Raw genomic sequence first — 19,322 nt, forward strand, 5'->3', positions numbered from 1 at the left:
GCAATGTACAAGCGTATGAGGGACTTACGCTCACAAATCGAGCTCCTAAATGTTTTCAGTCATCATTCCCTAAGCCAGCGGCGCGCAAACTAGGGGCGCGCGGCAGTTAGAGGTCCAACCCTCTCCCCCCAGGCATTTAAATGAAATGCCGGGGGACCGCACGAGGCCTCTCTAATACACTTACCGTCCAGCGACGCGTAGGCCTGGTAACCCCTTGTCAAATGATGCTGTGGGCTCACGTGACGACGTGTTGCCATGGCGACATTACGTCATTTGACGCCGTGGTTGAGCGGGGTGCGAGGCGCATTAGAGAGCAGGCAGGGGTGCGCACGGGTTAAAGTCTGCGCACACCTGCCCTAAACTACTGTATATATTTGATGGCTTCAGCTGCCCTGGATTGTTCTCATGTATCCATATGAGGCAGCAACAAACATTTTCATAAATAGATAAAATAACTAGATATAGTCGCAAGAGAAAAAAAAAAAAGTTTATAAATCCAATGATAATTATGGAAAATCGCCACAGTTTTCCCATAACCTTTTTGAATCAAAACCAGTCTTTTCTTAAATATCCAATAGGGTTTATATTAACCAATCCCATGTCTTTTGGAACAACTTGATGAATAAATTAAGACAAACGAGTAATTAAAAGTCAGGGTATGTGCAAAGGTAAGTGAAACCCTGGCTTTATCAGCTAAATGAAAGGGGTTATTAGAATCAGGTATTAAAATAATAATTGTTTGTTCTTGTATAGCGCTGCTAGTTTTACGTAGCGCTTTACAGACACATTTTTTGCAGACAGTCCCTGCCTCGTAGAGCTTACAATCAGTTTTTGGTGCCTGAGGCACAGGGAGATAAAGTGACTTGCTCAAGGTTTCCCTGCTTCAAACTCAGTGTCAGTCAGTGTCTTTACTCACGGAGCTGCTCCTTCTCTCTAAATAATTAGGTAGATCTTCAGGGGTGAGTTTGGGAGGTCCCACACTATATAAAGATCATAAACTTTGTAAGATTGGTCTTCACCATACAGGTGTGTTAACATGTCATGCCACGATCAAAATAAATCTTTGAGGAGCAAATAAACAGTTATAGGTGATCAGTCAAAAAAAAAAAAAAAACATTATTAAGGATTTGGGGCTCCACCAACCCACTGTCAGACATGTCTACTAATGGAGAAAGTTCAAGATTACAGTCACACTACCCAGAAGTGGTCGTCCTACCAAAATTTTTCCAAGAAAAAAATAAATAAAAAAACGGCAAATCATTCAGGAAGTCACAAAGAACCCCAGAGTAACATCCAAAGATCTGCAGGCCACTCTTACTTTGGCTAATTTGAATGTTCATGACTAAACTATCAGAAAAAGACTGAATAAGAATGGTGTTCATGGAAGGATAGCCAGGAGGAAACCACTGCTCTCTAAAAAGAACATTGCTGCGCATCCGAAAGAGCACATGGATGATCCCTAGACTTCAGCAACAACGTTCTCTGGAAAGACGAGTCAAAGGCAGAACTTTTTGGCCTCAATGAGAAAGGTTATGTTTGGCGAAATCCAAACACCGCGTTCGAACAGAAGAACCTCATTCCCAATCATCAAGCATGGTGGTGGGTGTGATGGTTTGTGGCTGCTTTGCTGCCTCAGGACCTGAATGGCTTGCCATCATTGCCACAACCATGAATTCTGCATTGTATCAGAAGATTCTGTAGGAAGATATCAGGCCTTCTGTCCGTGAGCTGAAGCTGAACCGAAAGTGGGTCATGCAGCAAGACTATGATCCTAAACATACAAGCAGATATACAAAAGAATGGCTGCACAAGAAATTCCGTGTTTTAGAATGACCCAGTCAAAGACCAGAACTAACCCCAATCAGAAATTGCGGCAGGACGTGAAGCGAAACCTTCAAATGTCACTGTTGAAGCAGTTCTGTAAGGAATTGGCCAAAATTCCTCAAAACCGATGTGAGGGCCTGACCAACAGTTACAGGAAAAAGCTTAGTTGAAGACATTGCTGCTCAATGGGCTGCCACCAGGTACGGAATCTAAAGGTTCACATACTTTTTCACACATGGATATTGAATGCTGAATCATTTTTGGATAAATACATGTTGATAAAGTATCATGTAGTGTCATTTGTTTGATCAGGTTCTCTTTATCTATTATTAGGACTTAGATTAAGATCAAATAACATTTTAGGTTTGAAATATGTGAAAATCCTAAACTTTCTCGCTACTGTACACACACACACACAGTCCCTTTCTATTGCACCAAATGTGCCTTTAGTAATTATGGCTAGATCATTGTACCCTGCGCCTCCCCATTCTAATCCTACAAAGCTCCTAATTAAATAGCTTTGTTTTTGGTGCATATTATTCCAGTCTGTGTCATGGATGTCTTACAAATGCTGTACTTGGTTGTTGGTTGGGTTAAAATCCAGTCCCCACTTACAATACTATAATCTAACAAATGACTATTTATATATTTATTTATAAAATGTTTTACCAGGAAGTAATACATTGAGAGTTCTCTCTTTTTCTGTTTTAATTTTTCAAATTGTCATTTCCAATAGTAATATGTAAACTAGTCACTTGTAGATCTATTTATTGTACCTTAAAGGTGAAAAGGTGGTATTCATATTATGTATATAAGAGTCATTATTACAAAATGAAATTATGCCATTTTGCTTAGAGGTTTACTTACCTGGGAATGCACTTGTGGATATAATGCAGTGTTTCTTTAGCTGTGTATAAACATCCTTTGCATTTGCTAATCCTGAAAAGGGTAAACAAATAAATAAATATATAACAAAGATCCATCTGGGGGAGAAAGCATTTAGCCTTAGTTTAATTGCACAACACAAACCAAGACTCAAATCCAAAATGTCACACTATTAGCAGCACATAAAAGCGCAATTACAAGCAGCACAAAGAGATAAACATGCTATTTTTCATAAACTATATTGTAAAGACAAACACTAAGGAGCACAGTGTGATGCACAGATTTACAGTAGTGGTGTTTTGGGGATGCAGGTCATCAATTTTGATGAACCAACATGAGTACTTCACAGATATATTTGCATACGAAAGAGAGACCTTTATAACCACATACTGTATGTACAGTAAGAAGTTACCACATACATGTAGGGAGGTGTGAGCTCAAAAGTTTGTGTAGAAACTTAGGTCAAGGTACAGAATGGAATCGCAGAGCAGGAGATTGTCAAGAAAAGCATCAAAGTCATTCTCAGACTAGGGCGAAAACCAGATGCAAACAAAGTCCAATTCAACTGAGTTTATTTATTAAGACTGGCGCTGTTCAGTTACATTTCCTCCTTGATGTTACGCTAGCTACATGGCAGCGTTGTCTTCAACTTAAAGCTCCCAATTTACACAGGACAAGTTCTGAAGAGAAGTACTCGTCGGTCAAGAATAACTAAAGAGCATAAAAGGAGTGTTAAAATAATTCAAACTATATTTTTGTTGGAATAAAGGATCACTGGTTACATTAGATTAGTCCCATCCTCTATAGCCAATATATTACTGGTTTGTATCAGCTGCATTACAACCTTCCCGTTTTAGCCGCTATTGTTTATTTATAAAATGTTTTAGCAGGAAGTAATACATTGAGAGTTCCTCTCATTTTCAAGTATGTCCTGGACATAGTTAATATGACAAAAAAACGCTGTGTGTGCTGTGCACGCGCATAGTAAGTGAAACTTCTTTGACTTTTGTCACAGAAATTGTATTTGTATTGGTGATGTTTTAATTAAAAATCAAAATACAATTTCATTGACAAAACGCAAATAAATTTGACTTAGAACATGCGTACACATCCCTTGTATTTGCACTAAGCGTGAATTCCTCGTGTGTGTGTGTGTGCGTGTGACTGTGTGTGTGCGTGTGACTGTGACTGTGCGTGTGACTGTGACTGTGACTGTGCGTGTGACTGTGTGACTGTGCGTGTTACTGTGCGTGTTACTGTGTGACTGTGTGTGACTGTGCGTGTACGCGTGACAGTGCACGGTGCACGTGACAGTGCGTGTGCGCGTGACTGACTGTGTGCGCGACTGACTGTGTGTGTGTGCGTGTGACTGTGTGTGTGTGCGTGTGACTGTGCGTGTGTGCGTGTGACTGTGCGTGACCATGTGCGTGTGTGTGTGACCGTGTGCGTGCATGTGACCGTGTGACGTATGCGCAGCCCCCCTGCACCTCACACATCCCCCTAACCTATTCACAGTCAGTGTGTGTGTGTATGTGTCAGTCAGTGTGTGTGTGTGTGTGTGTATGTGCATGTGTGTCAGTCAGTGTGTGTGTATGTGTGTCAGTCAGTGTGTGTGTGTGTGTATGTGTGTCAGTCAGTGTGTGTGTCTGTGTGTGTATATATGTATGTGTGTGTATATATGTATGTGTGTGTGTCTGTCACTGTATGTGTGTCTCTCTTCCTGTGTCCTGCCCCCTCTCTCCTGACTCTCCCCCCCCCCCCCCCTCAAAGGCAGGCAGAGCTGCAGACCCGCGGCGGCTCTGCCTGAGACTCTCCTCCTCCCCTCACACCCCCCCCCCTCACAGACAGGCAGAGCTGCGGACCCGCGGCGGCTCTGCCTGAGACTCTCCTCCCCCCCCCCTCCCCCCTCACAGACAGGCAGAGCTGCGGACCCGCGGCGGCTCTGCCGGAGTCTCTCCTCGCCCCCCCCACCCCCCCCCCCGGCGAGACGCAGCCGCACCGGGCACCGGGCAGATACCTAATAAAGGCCCCCCCCCTCCGGAAGTGCTGCGTGGGCAGAGGCAGTGTCGGCGGGGAAGGGGGGCAGCGCGTCATCGTCAGCGGGAGCTGGCTTCGAGGGGAGCGCTGCAGCGATCCCCTTCTGATGGTGCTGTGGGGAACGCAGCTCACTCTACCCCCCCCCCCCCCGTTCCATGCCTCGGCCGGGGGAGGTCAGCAGGGAGTGGCGGCAATTAAATTTTGAGGGCTGCCGCCGCCGCATGTCAGCGGGTGGGGGGAGCAGAGCTCGTTAGGAGCTGCGGCGGCGGATACCCTCCATGATCCCTGGGCTCCTCTCCTCGACCCCGGCGGCGCTCAGTCAGCGGGACGCAGGAAAGCGGAGGTAGGGAGGAGAGAGGCTGCGCGGCATGGCAGCGGCCGTTAGGAGCGGCGGCTATCGCCGCCGAATATGTCACAGTGTGTGGGGGGTGTGTGGGGCTCGGGGGGGTGATTAGGAGCGGCGCCGGCGGCTTTCGCCGCCGCATCTGATTTGTGGAGCGGGTGTGATGTCAGTGTTGGGGTCGGACTGAGCTAGAACACAGCCCGGCCTCAACTGCCAGCACTGACGTCACATCCGTTTCATTTCTGTCTCCACAATTCTTTTTTGCCCCATCACGAATGAGGTGCCACTAAGGAAGTTTCACTTCAATAATACATGGTTACAAATAGTTACATAAATGAACAGGGTATACATTATATACAATATATTGCATGCAGTTAGAGAAGATGTATATTATAGGCTTATGTAACAGTTACAGACCAGATTAAAATGTGAGACAGCCTTAGTTTTGAAAGAACTTAAACTGGTGGTGGATATGAGAGTCTCTGGTAGGTTATTCCAGTTTTGGGGTGCACGGTAAGAGAAGGAGGAGCGGCCGGATACTTTGTTGAGCCTTGGGACCATGAACAGTCTTTTGGTGTCAGATCTCAGATGATAAGTGCTGCATGTGGTAGGGGTGAGGAGCTTGTTCAGATAGGTGGGTAGCTTGCCCAGAAAGTATTTGAAGGCAAGACAGGAAAGATGAACTTTGCGCCTAGACTCGAGTGATGACCAATCTAGTTCTTTGAGCATTTCGCAGCGATGTGTGTTGTAGTTGCATTGGAGAATGAAACGACAAATTGAATTGTAGAGGGTGTCAAGTTTGCCAAGGTGGGTTGCCGAGCCATATACTATGTCTCCATAGTCGATAATTGGCATTAGCATCTGCTGTGCAATACGTAATTGTACCTGTTACTGTGTGAGGGCACCGTCATCTCTACTGTAATCGTTGGGTTAAGCTCAGATACTTCAGCAGAACTTACATGCCGAGTGGTGTATTTTATGGGACTTTCCCATTTCACTTACTAGATGTATACTATTGTCCAGGCAGTTTAGAGTGCATACAACAATTGGGACTTTTTATTCTCTCTTTAGACGGAATCTCTCATTTTGTCATATAAACACTCCTCTAGTGCTCCAAACGGCCATAGCCGAAAAAGATTCAGCGTGTAGTTTCTCTACACACAACGTACAGAAGGCGCAAGTCCAAATGTTTTTCAGAATTGGAGCCAGCCGCAGAATCGCGTCTGACCCTGTGCCAGAGGATTATCGCAGCGAGGGGGGGACTTCTGTGTTTTATGAATATACAGATATATACCATAGGGATCCATGTTAAAATGGATAAGAAGCGACAAACTGTATGCTCATTTACATGTCATTACCCAGAATCCCAGGCTGCAGTGCAAGCATTGTATGTTGAGTAACTATGGGGAAAAGCAGGGTTGCAGGAACATTTTAAGATCTTCGTAAGCTTCGTGCAATGCAGTCGCGTGAGCTAGTGCATATTGTGACACATATGCAGCAACAGATCTATTCTTACAAGATTGCTAGACGTTAGCTTTATAAATTGAATTTAAAGTGTTCACAACTACAAACGACCATCTTCCCTTGCACTACTTTAAATTGAAAATTATGTAATGCGGGAAGACATTTAAAGACATTGTGTGTGATTTTGCCAACAAAAAGGAGTTGCAAAATGAACAATTTGAGTTGTTAATATTTATTTAGTGTATAAACATTTAACTAAAAAGTTATTATTTTTGATTTAGATGTTTGAGAGTTGCGACATGTAAAGTTTTATAAAGACGTTTAATTAAAAAGTTATTAATTTGGATTTTGCCATTTCCTTTTCCTATTTTCGGGTCAATACATTTCCCCCAACAGATCTCGTAGGCCCTAAGCCAGTGTTTTTCAATCACGATTCCTAGGGACCCTTGGGTTCCCCCGAGCATCCCTAAAGGGTTCACCTTGAATTTTCAGGTCATTTTAAATTGTACCAAATAGACGAATTTGCAATGCATCTGATCTCAGACGCACTATTAGAGAGTGTTGGGGTTCCTTACAATGCATCTAATCTCAGACGCGCTATTAGAGAGGTTTGGGGTTCCTTACAATGCATCTGATCTCAGATTCGCTATTAGGCTGGGTCCATAGAGGGGGAAGCCGCGCGGACGCTCCGTGATGAGCCCTGTCATCCTCAATGAGGATGTCTTGAGAGGGGGCTCCCGCGAGCGTCCGCAGGCGTGCTGAGGTACAGGGATTTTCAGCCGACAGCCAAAATTGTTTCACAGCACGCTGTCGGCTGAAAACACACAATCAGCGCGACGCAGTGTCGAGACGTCAGTGCTTCGCGGGCTATTGGCCCAGCGACGTCACTGCCCCGCCTCCCGATCTCTCGCTTGTCAATCCATGGAATCACTCCTGACCGAGCAGGCGAGCCTCAGCGTCAGCGCGGCTTCCCCCTCTATGGACCCTGCCTTAGAAAGGGCTGGAGTTCCTCAGAATTTCACATAGGGTTCTTTAACGCAGGGGTGGTTCAAGATTTTCTAGTGGGAACGCGTGCAGAGGCCCCGCACTCTTCCCCAAAGCATTTACATTAAATACCAAGGGATCGCGTGAGGCCTCTGCAATTCGCTTAGGCATGTGTCGCCATGGCAACGTCGAAAACAAGGTAAGTAGGGGGGTGTGAGCAGTGGGGGGACAGCAGTCAGGGGGCACACGAGCAGGGGGGGACAGCAGTCGGGGGGGGGGGGGCGCAAACAGAAGTTTGCACACCCCTGCCTTAACCAAAAAAAAGGTGCCCTAGGGGTAAAATGCCCTGCAGGGCTGTGTACCTGCTCGAGACATGTGAATGTGCCAACTGATATTGTTATTTGCGGCACCCCTACAAATAAACACCATATACTGTTCACGTCTCACGGGTCTGACATGCGTGCATTGTGCACCGGCTGCAGATGGGTTTTCATGTCTGTGCCAGTCCCTCTCCCTCCAGTTACTACCTGCGGGGACGGGCTGCTCCTCTCGGCCGCTCTCAGGTCTCCGCTCCCAGCTGAGGAACAGTACGAACCGCTCCATACACCCGGAGCCCCCGCCCGGAGAGGCCCGAGCCTCGGGGGGAGGGAGAGCGCTGCTCGGCCGGGGCTTATCCGCAGTCTCTCTGCCGTGAGAAGAACAAGTTCGCGCGCGGAACGGTCGGAAGAGCCTCGCGCAGGAACCGTTAGGTCTCGGAATAGATAAACGTCGCGCGAACGGAATCCCCCGGACCTCCTGGGTTTGTAACGTTACTGGCTCCCGTTGACCGCTTCGCGAGAGCTCAGGACGCTCTGGGTACTGTGACTTCCGCTTCGCAGCCCTCAACGCCTTCTATCTATGAGACACCGATCTCCTACGGAGAGAGAACTGAAATCCCCGCGGCACGCGACGCGCTTCCGGTTCCGTTTTTTTTTTTGTTGCTGTCCCGTAGTTGCGGGTATCCGCCAGGAACGCTGACATGGAAGATGGGTTCCTACCGCGCAGTGTGACTCCCGTACTCATGCATCATCTGTACACCGAGGCGCAGGGTTCCCGCTCGGCGGGTCACTGTGCAGCCTGTCTGCGCCGACACTCATTGGAAGTTGATTTCAGTGTTCCGTTTCCTAAGCTGGAGCTCCGGCGTGTAACTAGACCTGGATGTTTCCCGGCGGAAGATATTGGTGGTGGTACCGCCGGTGAGGGTTGCCTAGTGCTCAGCGTGACATCCCGGGGCCGCTCTGTGTCATGGTGACCTTATGATGGCGAGTTACAGCAGAACCGCGCAGGTAAAGAGAGCCAGGACCTAGCACCCAGCACTGTGACCTAGCACCCAGCACTGTGACTTATCACAGCAAGTGTCTGTCTCGTGTTCTGCTGCAGACACCTGACATATCACAGGAGATAAGACACTGATCATCATCCGGAGATGTGATGCAGATCACACGTGTGATATGACACTGATCATCCTGCAGATCACACGAGACATAATAACAACTGTATTTCATATAGCACTATTGTGGGGCTCAAAGCTTCACAATTACAGTATAGTGTACAGTACTCATGGGAATTTTTATAGACACAGTCCCTGTCCAGATGAGTTTACAATCTGTGATTGAGGCACAGGGATATAAAGGGACCTGCCCCAGAGCCGACACTGGGATTTGAACCAGGTTCCCCAGATTCAAACTCTGCCATTGTTTACAATCAGTTTCTTTACTCTCTGAACTGCACCTTCACCTCACACCAAATATGTAATGTTGACATTTGTCCTTATATAGGTCATTCATTGTCCCTTACTGGTGCCCAGACCTCCTATCTCCTACTTCGCACACAGAGAACCATGCTCCTTTCCTACTTTGATACAAACACTGAGAAAAAATAAATAATGAATATAAAAATGAATGAACAATAAAAAAAAAATAGGATGCAAAATATTTGTGAGAGTACTTTATTTTACCTTTTTCCTAAAAACGGTCTCAAAGTGATTACATGTTTTAATATGTGGAGGATTCAGTGTGTAAGTTTTTTTTTAGGGTATGTATGTGGCTAACAGCATTATGAAGATGATCATTACCATCATGAATGTTATGAAACCGTTTGTGTGTACTATTGAGCTGCAGCCTGCTTGATACTAATTCTTACATTTCCCATTAAGCAATGGGCCACCTTTGCCAGGGTATGGTACCTTGTCGATGGAAAAATGCAGCCACCTGGGAAAATTGCAGCCATGTGTTCAATCCGTCTGCAGGGGAAGCACAAGCCTGTGTACCATGCACTGAGTAAGTATGATGAGAAGGGATCTGCTTATTAGTACATATTAGTAATTGTTTGCATTTATACACGAGTATTGGCCAAAAAACTTTAAAATCAGTGCTTATAGAACAGTCATGAGTGCAGGAGAAGGAAATGCAATGCTTATTCGACCATAAAAAGACAGGTCCTGGTAATGTGCTAGTTTATAATTTGAAACATTGTTTCCCTTTCACATTAGAATATGCAATAAGATTAACCAGGAGTGAGTAAAATGTCTTAATGATTCAATATAAATTACAGCAAAATTACAGTAGTAAGCGCTAAGGTAATTAATGGATTAACCACCCACTCCCGGGGCAACTACCCCCTTTACCCTCCTCAACCCCCAACAAACCAGGTACTTTGGTTAAACCCCTCATTACCTTCGCGACTTGCCACTAAGGTAAAGAAGCTACTTATATTATTATTATTTTATTTGCATAGTATTGAACCGGGTGGTCTCCGGAGCTGAACCGCATTAATTTCAGCCCGCGGACCTGTATGGGGTGTCGGTATCTCCTGCAAGTTTAAATGTCCCGGTCACATGAGCCGTGACGCGGAAGAATTAAACTTGCAGGAGATACCGGCACCCAATACCGGAGCCTGTAACTCTGGAAGCAGTGGTTCCCGGGGCTAAAATGAATGCGGCTCAGCTCCAGAGACCCCTTCATTCAATAATATGTTGTTATTAAAATAAAAGCAGCGCGATCGCCTGTTAGGCCGTGATCATAGTGAGCGCGACGGCACGTGCATTGCAAACAAAATGCAGGACTGCTATGAGGCAGCCCATAGTGCACGCGACCGATGAAGAGCGACCACGCGGCAGATTTTTGAAAAGACCAATTATTTTGTCTTTTCGTGCGACGGCTGCGTCACGTGAGCGGTTCAGCCAATGAGGGCGAACCAGCCTCGTGACGCCACGCCTCCCCATTGCCTCGGATCAAAGTGCAGAGATCGCTTGTGCGACAGGCGTGCGCGCGCGCCTACTATAAACTCAGTCTTAGAGATGCGCAGGGAGAGGGACTTCTTCTGTCACCGCTTCTGTCTGCTCTCACTGTGCAGCTCTTCCGGACTGGTGCAGCCCGGTAGAATTAGCACAGTGGGAGTTCCATTCAGACGGGCAATTAGGCTGGTTGCAGGGAAGCCGCGAGCAGGCAGTGGTCAGGCAGCTTTCAACTGCGATTTCCTGGCGGAATACTCGACAATACATCTGGCTGCATCCGTATAGAGGTATTTTAAAATCCTTTAGACATGTTTCCATGGTAACCTAATGCTACGGAGCAGCATTTCACATACTTATTTTGTTCTGTAAATAGCAGGAGGAATTGCAACAGATTTCTAATTAGTTTAATGCATCCGTGTCATAAACTATATATTCCCCCATTTGCTCTCTGCAAGATGGCATTTAACAAATCTGTAACAAATATTGTTATTCAACTGATAGTGATGTAAATTCCATGTGATTTATTTGGGTAAATGGGCCTATATACCTTATTGGGTGTAAGAATATGCCACCATTTGTATTGTAGACAGAAAAGTGTGCCCCAGATATCAAAAATTTGATCTACTAATGTAGACACACCTAATAAAAAGATGGCGTTATGCAAAGTTTTGTTGTTTTATTAGAAACGCAAAACAGAATAAGCGCACAATTGGCATGAGCAATAATAGCAAAATAATGATTTCCAACACACTAAATGGTTATTCATATAGCTAACTACGCACCTCCTAGACTCTGTCTTGCAAATGTATAATCTGGGAATCACTCTATTATATCTTCAAATATTTATACCACTGTCCCCTATATGTCTTATTGCCCATTTCATTTTAGTGAATTATTTGCAATGTTCAAAAAATTGTGCGATGCGCAAAGAACTGGTGACTGACTAGGTAAATCTAATACAACTTGATGTGGTCAATGCATAGCACCTTTCCAGTAACTGGTATGTGAATGTATGAGCAGGTAAACATCCCCCTGATAACGCCTAACTGGAGCAATGAAACAGTTCACTGTAGTGAAGATTCAAACACATCCTAGTGTCCATAGAAATCGGTGTGTGCAATAAAGGGGTCAGACCTTGCTTCAATCAATGGAGATATATAACAGAGGACTCGCGTTATGATGCAACGTCCAAATGAATATCTGGTGTCCGCAGGTACTCCGTGTGCCATCCGCTTGAAGAGTTGAACAGGATACACAAAGGGAGAAAAGCAGAGCTCTACCAATGCACTTACTAAGTGGTGAAAAAGAGAGATGCGTATCCCAAAGGTATAAAAATGGAAAAGTTTAATGGATCCTAGTGATCAAGGCTAATAGCCCACACCTACGCATTTCACGTCAAGGCGCTTGATGTAAAATGCGTAGGTGTGGGCTACTAGCCATATATCACACTATGATACATTAAACTTTTCCATTTGTATACCTTTGGGATACGCATCTCTCTTTTTCACCACTTAGTCAATGCATTTGTAGTGCTCTGATTCTCTCCCTTTGTGCATCCGATTAATTACAATGTAACTATAAAAATAGCTGTTGAGCAAATAGTGTCCTTTGCGGTGTTGACCTCTGTATAACGGTAAGACGGACACACCCATGATATTTAACCTCCACTTTGCAGGACTCCCGCACTGCCACGGGTTAGGTGTTTCTGCCTTGCCTCCTGCATTATAAGAATATTATGTGAAACCTTGTATCAACTGGCAATGTATAAACCCCCCACTTTAATTGTTTATTCATTGTGTGTACTACGTATGATGACATCACTAGCTACAACAAGGATCCTAGAAGAATGGATTTGAGACGGCCTGGTGGAAATGAAAACATATTGGTGTTGCTCACATAATATTTCTAAACAACGAGGCACCGCCCCTCTGCCCTTTTCTGTCCCTCTAAAGGTTGCCTACCCTGTAACTGTTATAAAAAAGGACCCGTGATGCCTTAGGGACAGGACAGTCTGTCTCTGGTCTGTGCAGTCACACCCACTGACATTGGCTGCCTATTGCTGGTTTGACCACGTCCCAAACATCAGGTGATCACCCCTGATGTCACTGGGATTGACCCCCTGATCGTTTTACTACCCCCTACCCCCATGTGCTTCCACACGGCCACTCACCAAACTGTGACAGTGGGGAACACTGCATATTTCTTTTTCACAGGACACAAGTAATATCATTTTATAGGTGATTAAAGCTTTGTAAAGAAACCAATTACATTGATAAATAGCTAAACAAAGTGCAGGAAAATTGATGTTATCAGCACTACAGTGCCCACCTAGTCAAATATGACAAATGTGAATAATCTAAAGTAGATAGCCAGACTATTAATATTCATGTATGTAATACCTAATGGATAACATTATTAGTAATAGTCAGCATGGATTTATGAAGGATAGATCATGCCAAACTAACCTTATTTGTTTCTTTGAGGAGGTAACTAGGAATTTAGACCAGGGTAATGCAGTTGATGTGGTCTACTTAGATTTTGCAAAGGCTTTTGATACAGTTCCTTACGAGGTTGGTGTACAAAATAAAGAAAATTGGACTCTGTAAAAATATTTGTACCTGGATTGAAAATTGGTTCAAGGATAGACAGAGGGTTGTCATAAATGGAACCTTTTCAGGTTGAGCTAAAGTTGTGAATGAAGTACCTCAAGGATCGGTACTGGAACCCCTGCTTCTTAACTTGTTTATTAATGACCTTGAGGTTGGCGTAGAGAGCAAAGTCTCCATCTTTGCTGATGACACTAAATTGTGTTAGGACAGGTAGTAAAATCCAAGTAGCATGTAATTTCTCTCCAGAAGGACTTGGATAGACTGGAAACTTGGGCAGGTTATTCTTTTGGGAAACAATAAACAGGCTACTTACAAACTAAATGGGGCAACGTTAGGCCAGTCCTTGATGGAGAAGGATTTAGGAGTGCTTGTAGACAGGGTTAGCAATAGTGTCCAATGTCATGCAGTAGCTGCAAAGGCAAATAAGATCTTATCTTCTATTTAACGGGCAATGGATGGAAGGGAAGTAAACATAATTTTGCCACTGTATAAAGCATTGGTAAGACCACACCTTGAAAATGGACTACAGTTTGGGGCACCACTTCATAAAAATTATATTATGGAACAAGAAAAAATTCAGAGTAGAGCCATCAATTTAATAACGGGGGTGGATAATTTGATTTATGAGGAGAGGCTACCTTAATTAGATTTGTTTACATTAGAAAAGAGACGTCTAAGAGGTGATATGACAACTATATACAAATATATTGTGGGTCAATACAAGGAGCTTTCAGAAGAGCTATTCATCCCAAGGGCATTATAAACTACACATACATACCTTAAGGTTGGAGGAAAAGAGATTTCACCAGCAACAAAGTAAAAGCTTCTTTACAGTAAGGGCAGTTGAAATGTGGAATTCATTCCCCATGGAGACTGTGATGGCAGATACGATAAATAGCTTAAAAAAAGTTTGGATATATTTTTAGAAAGGAAACATATACAGGGATATACCAAACAAGTTAACCTGGGAAGGATGTTGATCATGGGTGAAATCTGATTTACATAGTTACATAGTAGATAAGGTTTACTTATTTGGTATATCCCTGTATACCTTTCCTTTCTAAAAAGATGTCCAACCTTTTTTTCAACAAATCTATTGTATCTGCCATCACAGTCTTCATGGGTAATGAATTCCACATTTTAACTGCCCTTACTGTAAAGAACCCTTTCCTTTGTTGCTAGTGAAATTTCCATTCCTCCAACCTTAAGGGATGGCCCTGAGTCCTTTTTACTGCCCGTGGGATGAGTAGTTCATTTGAAAGCTCCTTGTATTGTCCCTGAATATATTTGTATATAATTATCATATCCCCTCTTAGACGCCTCTTTTCTAATGTAAATAAATCTAATTTAGCTAGCCTCTCCTCATAAGTTAGATTTTCCATCCCCTTTATTAATTTGGTGGCTCTTCTTTGCACTCTCTCTAGTTCCATAATGTATTTTCTTGGGATTGGTGCCCCAAATTGTACTCCATATTCAAGGTGTGGTCTTAATGCTTTGTAAAGGGGCATAATAATGTTTACTTCCCTTCCATCCATTGCCCATTTAATGCAAGATAAGAGCTTATTTGCCTTTGCAGCTACTGCATGACTTTGGGCACTATTTCTAAGCCTGCTGTCTACAAGCACTCCTAAATCCTTCTCCATCAAGGATTCCCCCAATTTATCCCCATTTAATTTGTAAGTCGCCTTTTTATTATTGCATCCCAAATGCATTACCTTACATTTATCTGTATTAAACCTCATCTGCCATTTACCTGCCCACGTTTCCAGTCTCTCCAAGTCCTTCTGGAGAGAAATTACATCCTGCTCTGATTCTACCACCTTACACAATTTAGTATCATCAGCAACGATGGAGACTTTGCTCTCGATCCCAACCTCAAGGTCATTAATAAACAAGTTATAAAGCAGGGGTCCCAGTACCGATCCCTGAGGTACTCCACTCACGACTTTATCCCAACCTGAAAAAGTTCCATTTATGACAACCCTCTGTTGTATGTCCTTTAACCAGTTTTCAATCCAGGTGCATATATTATTACTGAGTCCAATTTTCTTTATTTTGTACACCATCCTCTTGTGTGAAACCGTATCAATAACCTTTGCAAAATCTAAGTACACCACATCAACTGCATTAGGCTAAGGCCCCGCTCCCTCAGTCAGCGCGCCCGCACTGCCGACAGCTATACTCGTGCTCCCCGGTACACAACAGCTGACAAAAGCAGAGCCCCCACGGAGGCAGACACCGGGTGATTAATTGAACCAATAGCTCAACCGAACCTCCTAGCGAGCAGGTGAGTGATATACAAATATAAAGACAGGTAGCACAGTAATATCTGGCCGTGCTTTGCCCCCTACATCAGCGCTGATCATGAGTATATCAGCGCCGATGTGCTCGAGGGCAAGCCTAACTAATATAGTGGATACAGAACGGCCCTCTGGTGAACAAGATCCTACTGTGTCTAATAATACCACAGAGGAGCAAAATATATATAAAAACCATACACTGGGCACCAGCAGTATCGCAGCTAGAACAATGTCAATCAATGCTGCATTCGAATGAAAGGGCTTCCCGCGTGTCAGGAGTAGGTAAGTAGCTGACGCGCGCGTTTCACAAATGAACGCTTCTTCAGGGAGCACGAGTATAGCTTTCGGCAGGTTTACTGATCCTGCCGGGATACTTCATGGATTAGCCATTCAGGAGTGCTTCCTGCAATACACCACCTGCCTATACCTATTAACTAGGTGGATATCTGGGTAATCTTGTACCAATGTAATTATATCCACCGGGTGTCACTGTACACTGCAGTTATTATATATTCAGCGCAGAGGTTATACACTATCAGCTGCTTAGGACTTTATGGAGACTCTCTCCTATTAGTGAACACGGCTTGTATTACCCTCTATGGGTGTGTGCATTAACCCCTTCATACACCCTGGACCTTTTTCATTTTAAGGTCCTAGGGACTGCAATCACTAAGTGCCTTCTCGAGTTCTAAGAAAAGCAGCTCTGATTGTGGGTATATGATCATACAAACAGCTTCAGGTGGACAAACACAGCTATTGCTGTGTCTGGCATAGATGTTACCTCTCATCACTTGTATGTCACCACAGATTCAGAACACATATAAGCTCTGAGAAATATATACTTATATGTGGATGGACATTTAGTGTATGGTGGTTACATTACGGACCTATCTCCACTATTAAGGAGGCTACATACATAATCATAGATCCTGAATATCCATAAAGGATCTCCATATGTACACATCACTTAACTACCCTTGGTTAAGTTATTAATGATTACAGTTACGTGCTGTTTAACACATTCTCTGATTTTAAAGCCCATTTTTTTATTCATTGTTTATTAATAAAATATTTTAATTATGTCACTATACATTTAGTTTGATAGAGTGCTGGTAAATTAGGTTTCTTTTTTTTCTGTGTACGTCTATCCCTTACCTAGTAAGCACCTCAAATGCGGTTCACATTGTAGCGGTGCGGGAGATTTCATTAGGTATTCCTGAATATTATCCCGTATTAAACCTTCAAGTAGTTTCCCCACTATTGAAGTCAGTCTTACAGGTCTGTAATTCCCGCTTGTGATCTAGCTCCCCTTTTAAATATAGGCACCACATCTGCTTTACGCCAATCTTGTGGTACTGAGCCTGTAGAAATGGAGTCCTTGAATATTAAATATAATGGTTTGGCTATTACTGAGCTTAACTCCTTGAGAACTCTTAGATGTATGCCATTGGGGCCAGGTGCCTTATTTACTTTAATTTTTTAAGCCGCTTATGAACTTCTTCCTCAGTTAAACAATTGGTCATTAATATGGAGGTTGTGGCTTCCTCCTGTGGCGCTACTATTGAACTTGATTCTTCCCTGGTAAACACAGAGGCAAAGAACTTGTTTAATACCTCAGCTTTTTCCTTATCTCCAATAATCTGCCTACCCATCTCACACTGAAAGGGTTCTATATTTTCTTTTCTCATTTTTTTGTTATTAAGGTACTTTAAGAACTTTTTAGGGTTGACCTTACTTTCTATTGAAGTCCTTTCTTCATTATCCATTTTTGCTAATTTGATTGCCCTTTTGCAATTTTTGTTACATTCCTTATAATTCTGATACGATGTCTCCGTCCCTTCTGACTTAGGCAGGAGTTGGAGGGCGGGCGTTCTTCAGTCTGCTGGGCGATGTGTGTTCATCCTCCCCAGCAGACTTTTTTCAGAGTTGAGGAGGCGGGGAGGGGGCGGGGCTACAGACCTGAGGTTAGGGATCGAGGCTGCAGTCTTGAAATCATTCTCAAGAATGATTTCATTGGCTGCCTAGGTCCCTGTGACGCTGCTGCAGCTTCAAAAAACGATTTTTTTGTTTATTGAAACTGTAGCCAGCGTCAACTCCGGGCTTCGGAGACAGGGCAGCTGCTACCCTGACAACCAGTATTCAATATGAATACTTTGTGTTTCACAGCAGCTCGCACGGCAGCACGCCCTCCCTCCAAAGCCTGCACCCTGAACGAGGCCTTAAAGAATCTAAACGCCTTCCTCCTCTTGTCCATTTCCTCCCCTACCTGTTTATTTAGCCACATTGGTTTTGATTTATTTCTTTTATACTTATTACCCAAGGGCATACACTGATAAGTGTGCTTTTCTAACAATCTTTTAAAGACTGCCCATTTATTTTCTACATTTTCCCTGCAAAAACATCATCCCAGTGTATTCATTGTAGATTAGACCTCAGTTGATTAAAATCTGCCTTGCTAAAGTTTAAGGTCTTTGTTGAACCCAAGTAATCTGTTTTTTGATAATTTATTTCAAATGAGACCATGTTATGATCACTGCTACCCAAATGTTCCAGGACTTTAATATTTGCTATTACTTCCACATTGTTTGATATTACCAAATCCAGTACAGTCCCTCTCCTGATTGGTTCCTCAATAATTTGGGTCATATAATTGTCTTTAAGCACCCCCAAAAACCTGTTTCCTTTTGTTGTAATGCTAATCTCATTTCCCCAGTCTATGTATGTATAATTAAAATCCCCCAGTATGCAAACATGACCTAGTTTTGATTCTTTCTCCAATTGCAAAAGTATTTTAGATTCCTCAATCTCAAAGATATTTGGTGGTTTATAGCATATCCCTACAAACATTTTCTTAATACTTTTACCTCCACTGCTAATTTATATCCACAAGGTCTCTACATTTTCATAATTCCCTTCATAAACATCATCCCTTATAATAGGTTTTAGATCCAGTTTAACATATAAACATACTCCATTATTTGGAGTCAGGAAGGAATTACATTTTTCCCTTATGATATATCATTGGATGGTGTGTCACTGTTTTGTTTCCTTTCCTCTGGATCAAAATACTGTAAATACAAATATAGGATAAGTAAATGCCGTCTATATTTAGCATAAGTTGAACATATGTGGGACATATGTCTTTTTTTTCAACCTCATCTACTATGTAGCATAGTGTAAATATAATATATTAATATATATAAAAAAAAATGAAATCTATCAGATGCAAAATATATCAAGGAACAATAATTAGAAAACAATGATTGTCCCAAGAAAAGATGTAACGTAAAATCCATGGAATACACAAAGTGTAAAAAGTGACATTGTCAAAAGGAAGAAAACAATGAAAACGATACTGTTTACCCACAGTGTTTCACAACTCCAGTCCTCAGGGAACCCCAACAGGTCAGGTCTTAATGATATCCCTGCTCCAGCACAGGTGGCTCAGTCAAAATGACTTAGCTGCTGATTGACCCACCTGTGCTGGAGCAGGGATATCCTTGAGACCTGATCTGTTGGGGTTCCCTGAGCACTGGAGTTTGGAAACACTGCTGTATGTAGTCGTAGCAGGTTCAGGTGGAACCATCCAATTCCGATGCAAA

The 19,322-nt window shown here is 43.4% G+C and overlaps 2 protein-coding genes across 3 annotated transcripts in view; one reads left to right on the forward strand and one right to left on the reverse strand.

Annotated features, from left to right (window-relative positions):
• Positions 1-8,523, reverse strand: part of MTBP (MDM2 binding protein) — a 61,206-nt gene extending 52,683 nt beyond the window's left edge. The window contains exons 1-2 of one of the 2 annotated variants that reach the window (XM_075582313.1): positions 8,065-8,523; positions 2,692-2,763 (exon numbers count right to left, since the gene is read on the reverse strand). In XM_075582313.1, the coding sequence (XP_075438428.1) occupies positions 2,692-2,763; positions 8,065-8,140 (148 nt within the window). In that variant the 5' untranslated portion in view covers positions 8,141-8,523. The remainder of the gene's footprint in view (positions 1-2,691; positions 2,764-8,064) is intronic. The other variant, XM_075582312.1, reaches the window with a different exon arrangement.
• A 59-nt stretch (positions 8,524-8,582) lies between these two features.
• The window catches only part of MRPL13 (mitochondrial ribosomal protein L13), a 114,777-nt gene continuing 104,037 nt past the window's right edge, over positions 8,583-19,322 (forward strand). Inside the window, exons 1-2 of the mRNA XM_075582315.1 lie at positions 8,583-8,862; positions 9,732-9,855. Of these exons, the coding sequence (XP_075438430.1) occupies positions 8,833-8,862; positions 9,732-9,855 (154 nt within the window). The 5' untranslated portion in view covers positions 8,583-8,832. The remainder of the gene's footprint in view (positions 8,863-9,731; positions 9,856-19,322) is intronic.

The sequence above is a fragment of the Ascaphus truei genome, chromosome 2, assembly GCF_040206685.1.
Source record: "Ascaphus truei isolate aAscTru1 chromosome 2, aAscTru1.hap1, whole genome shotgun sequence".
NCBI lineage: Eukaryota > Metazoa > Chordata > Amphibia > Anura > Ascaphidae > Ascaphus > Ascaphus truei.